Here is a 4,549-nt window from a genome sequence, read left to right on the forward strand (position 1 = left end):
TATATATATATATATATATATATATATATATATGATAAAGGATCAATCTAACGGGGACAATAGAAGAAAATTAGGTACAATGCATGAAATGGTAACATTTATGTTAAAATTGTGCATGGTCCACAAAAACAGTACTATAAACTTATTGAAAACCAGTTTGAAACTAGTGAAACTAACACAATCTGTCTGTCTCTGGCTGTATTCTCCTATTGATTGATTTGGCTGTAGGCGGATACACTTAATCACTGCTGTATTATTCTGTTCAGTATTATTCATTAGACACAAAGATTGAGCTTACACTAGATCTGAACACACACACACTTGTGCCAGCAGTACTCTGTCTGTGTGTGTGTGTGTGTGTGTGTGTGAGTGAGTGTGTGTCAGTCGGCATCAATAGTTCTCTGTTCTCTTCTACATATGCTGAGACACAGATGACAGAAGCAGCTGCTCAAACCCAACAAAAGCTTGCGCTCCATCCAGCAACCAGCTGCTCCTTCCTGTGTGTTTGAACGTATTTTGTACAACACGTACAAAACAAGTTGATTCTGACCACTATATCATAATTGCTTAATCTTATCACTAATAAACGTACCTTAAATCAAATGATATATTATTTTATATTAATCATTTAAAAAGTAATTCATTTATTTTCATCAAAGTTATTTATTTGTTTGGTTGTAATTGTATATCATTATTATTGATGTTGTTGTTGTTTTTGTTTTAGGGGTTACGTTTTTCAGTTTCCATGAACGCTTAGCACAACCTGGGCAACATTTTTTATTTTTAAATTATTTATTATTATTATCATCATTATTATTTTATTATGATTTAATTCATTATTAGCTTGGTAAACCCTGCGGGGCAAATACTTGGTTGATATTTGGCCATTCTGAGGAACATAAACAAAATTGATTTATCATTTACCACGAATCACAATGTTTGTTTTTTTTTAGATGACAAATATAGATGTTATTTTCAAAAACGTAACACTTTTCTGTATTTATTTTTTTTTAGCATGTGCAACAATGGGCATTTGGAACTGTGTGACTGTGAATCCGTTAAACATCGCGGCTGGAGTTTGGATGGTGTAAGAACTTCCATTTCAGTTCCCCGTGTTCATCAAGCCATGTATATAAGCCATTCAGAAGAGGAACTATCTCTGTTCTCCCTCAGGTTGACGGCGATTGTGTTGTTCCTGTGTGAGGTGCCCTTCTGCTGTCAGTTCGTAGAGTTTGCGAATGCTATAGCAGCGCGTGCAGACCGTCTGAAGCCCTGGCAGAAAGCCCTGTTTTACTGCGGGTGACTGCTTTACTTCCTTCACTGGATAATCAGTGTTACTGTGGAACTAATATTTACTGCGAATCCAAAAGTGTTTTTTTTTATCCAGGGGGACACATGGTAACTCTAAAAGCTAAATCGTCCACTGAGCTGTTTTGGACTTATAGGAGAAATTTTTAGACTAACAAGTGTAACTGTCCAAATCAATTAATTGGAATGCAAATATCAATGCAACCAAATGATGTGTGTCAAATTATAAAATAAAAGCTTTATCCTTTAATAACATTAGTAAATGTAAGTGTAACATGTAGAATTAATCTTTTAATTAATGAATATTAAATTTACATTAGTTTCTTTTTCAAGTCTCTATGAAGTTACATTATGTGTTTTTCAACTCATTGTAGTTTATATATTATATGTTTTATATAATCTTTATAACTTTATCTATTTTTACACTGTTTTTCTCTAAACCTTTTCACAGATACTCTAGACCCCAGTGGACAATATTATTACAGCATTTAATGTTAATTTATATTCATGTTAATTTCATTTTATAACCTATTAATACATTTTAACATTAGTTGCATGAACAAACATTAATTTAATATGAACTATATTATACACTACCATTGAAAGGTTTGGGGTTGGTAAGATTTCTTTAATGTAGTCTCTTCTGCTCATCAAGACTGCTTTTATTTAATTAAATTTTTTTGTGAAATATTATTACAATTCAAAATAGCAGTTTTTTTTATTTGAGTATATTGTAAAATGTAATTTATTCCTGTGATGCAAAGCTGAATTTTCAGCATCATTACTCCAGTCTGCAGTGTCACATGATCCTTCAGAGATCGTTATGCTAATTTGCTGCTCAAGAAACATTTCTGATTATTAATGAGCTGCTTCACATTTTTGAGGATCCCGTGACACATTTTTTTCAGGCTTCTTTGATACTTAGAAAGTTTAAAAGAACAGCATTTATGTGAAATAGAATCTTTTGTAACATTATAAATGCCTTTACAGTCATTTCTGATCAATTTAATGCATCCTTGCTGAATAAAAGTATTAAAGGGATCATATGATGCTGCTAAAAAGAAAATTATTTTGTGTATTTGGTGTAATGAAATGTTTATGCGGTTTAAGGTTCAAAAAACACATTATTTTCCACATATTGTACATTATTGTTGCTCCTCTATGCCCCACCTTTCTGAAACACGTCGATTTTTACAAAGCTCATCGGTCTGAAAAAGCGAGGTGTGCTCTGATTGGCCAGCTATCCAGTGCGTTGTGATTGGCCGAATACCTCAAGCGTGTGACGGAAATGTTACGTCCCTTACCATACTGTGATGCCTGCGGCAACCACATGTGACGACCCTGATCCGGTGATCCACAGCGCAAAGTTTAAGTATTTCCTCAGTGACCAGCACGGATCAGCTCCAGGCATGACAAAGCGGATATCGTCCTCATTTGGAAGACCAAACAAAGTAGTTTCGCTTTCACGAAACACACAGCGTCTTCACGACATGGCGGCGGCGGCGGCGGCAACAATACTACAGCGAGAATAAAAGTTACGCCTTCTTTCTTTGCGTGAACATTTGGGTGGCGTTATGCAAATCTTCCCACATAGTGATGTAGACATGTGGGGGCGTGTTAGAACGAGCCGTTTTAGGTAGGCGTGGTTGACTCTTAACTTTTATAAAGAATATCTCTTTGGATTTGAGACTTTAGTCTTTGCAACTTTACAGATCTTCTTTATGCACCAAGAGCTTGTAACACTGCAAAGAGAAAGGAAAAATTGAAATCGCATATGACCCCTTTAAATATGTATCAAAGCCTATTAAATGTTAAATGACTAAATGTTACATATAGACTGTCTACAATTTATATATTGACTGTCTACAACCCAATTGTTAATGGGATTTCACTTTGTCCCTCAGGATGGCGTTGTTTCCCGTCTTTCTGAGCTTTTCCATCACAACTCTGTTTGGCAACGCCATCGCTTTTGCTACAGGAGTGCTGTACGGACTCGCATCCCTTGGAAAGAAGTGAGCTCATGTTTGCATTTACTCGCGCACAGAACAAAACATTTCTTCACTGAGTAACTCTTCATAATATATTTTGCCATTTTTGACTAAATGATGGACGATTGTGTGCTTTCTGTGTTTCAGAGGTGACGCGGTGAGCTACGCTCGATTGCAGCACCAAAAACAGGGCGACGAAGAGAAACCGACAGGAACGACAGACGGTTCAGTGCCGTGAACCTCCTCTACCTTCGCTGCGTCCTTCCCAGTCTTTTTCCCTTCACGTAACTACATGCATTACCTAGTGTAACCTTTGACCTCTGACAGCGTGAGTCAGTCAGCACAAATCAGTTTGTGTAGGATTTATTTAATAAAATGGGTTTTAAAGGTTTAGTTCACCCAAAAATGAAAATTCTGTCATTAATTACTCACCCTCTTGTTGTTCCAAACCCATAAGACCTTCGTTCATCTTCGCAACACAATTTAAGATAGTTTTGATTAAATCTGAGCCCTCTCTGAACCTCCCATAGACAGCAAGGTAACTACCACGTTCAAGGTCCAGAAAAGTACCAAGATGATCGACAAAGTAGTCCGTGTGACATCAGTGGTTCAACTGTAAAGTTGTGACGTCATCACGCCGGATCTGGGTCTGCGCCGCCACACGCTCGCGTCATGGTACCGTCGTGAACGCACATCCACAAGTGACGCTGTAGAGACGAAAATGGGGAATAAAGTCGTTATAAAAAAGTGTTCTCGGAGCTTCGTAACTGTACAGTTGAACCACTGAAGACACACGGACTACTTTGTCGATCATCTTGGTACTTTTCTGGACCTTGATCGTGGTAGTTACCTTGCTGTCTATGGGAGGTTCAGAGAGGCCTCAGATTTCATCAAAAATATCTTAAATTGTGTTCCGAAGATGAACGAAGGTCTTACGGGTTTGGAACAACACGAGGGTGAGTAATTAATGACAGAATTTTCATTTTTGGGTGAACTAACCCTTTAAATTGATTTTTTTTCAATTGCTTTATCATGCACATTTGTTTAGTTTTTTTAAGTATTGATTTAATTTTCATCTCACTTTATAAAAACCGACGTATTTTAGTTTGTTAGCCCAAAGCTGGAGTGTAAATGAATGCATTAACTTCAGCGACCGTCTCCGTCTCTCGTATATATTTCTCCCAGAATTCTTTGTTCTGAACTTTTGTGACAAGTAAATCTTTTAAACGAACAAACAAACTTGTATTTTAATG

The 4,549-nt window shown here is 36.6% G+C and overlaps 1 protein-coding gene across 2 annotated transcripts in view; it reads left to right on the forward strand.

Moving 5' to 3' along the window:
* cacfd1 (calcium channel flower domain containing 1) overlaps nucleotides 1-3,721 on the forward strand; it is a 6,128-nt gene extending 2,407 nt beyond the window's left edge. For both annotated transcript variants that reach the window (XM_016272407.1, XM_016272406.1), the window contains exons 3-6: nucleotides 1,015-1,087; nucleotides 1,174-1,299; nucleotides 3,213-3,320; nucleotides 3,444-3,721. In XM_016272407.1, coding sequence (XP_016127893.1) covers nucleotides 1,015-1,087; nucleotides 1,174-1,299; nucleotides 3,213-3,320; nucleotides 3,444-3,534 — 398 coding nt within the window. In that variant the 3' untranslated portion in view covers nucleotides 3,535-3,721. The remainder of the gene's footprint in view (nucleotides 1-1,014; nucleotides 1,088-1,173; nucleotides 1,300-3,212; nucleotides 3,321-3,443) is intronic.
* Nucleotides 3,722-4,549: the final 828 nt, after the last annotated feature.

The sequence above is a fragment of the Sinocyclocheilus grahami genome, unplaced genomic scaffold, assembly GCF_001515645.1.
Source record: "Sinocyclocheilus grahami isolate Dianchi unplaced genomic scaffold, SAMN03320097.WGS_v1.1 scaffold70.1, whole genome shotgun sequence".
Taxonomy (NCBI): domain Eukaryota; kingdom Metazoa; phylum Chordata; class Actinopteri; order Cypriniformes; family Cyprinidae; genus Sinocyclocheilus; species Sinocyclocheilus grahami.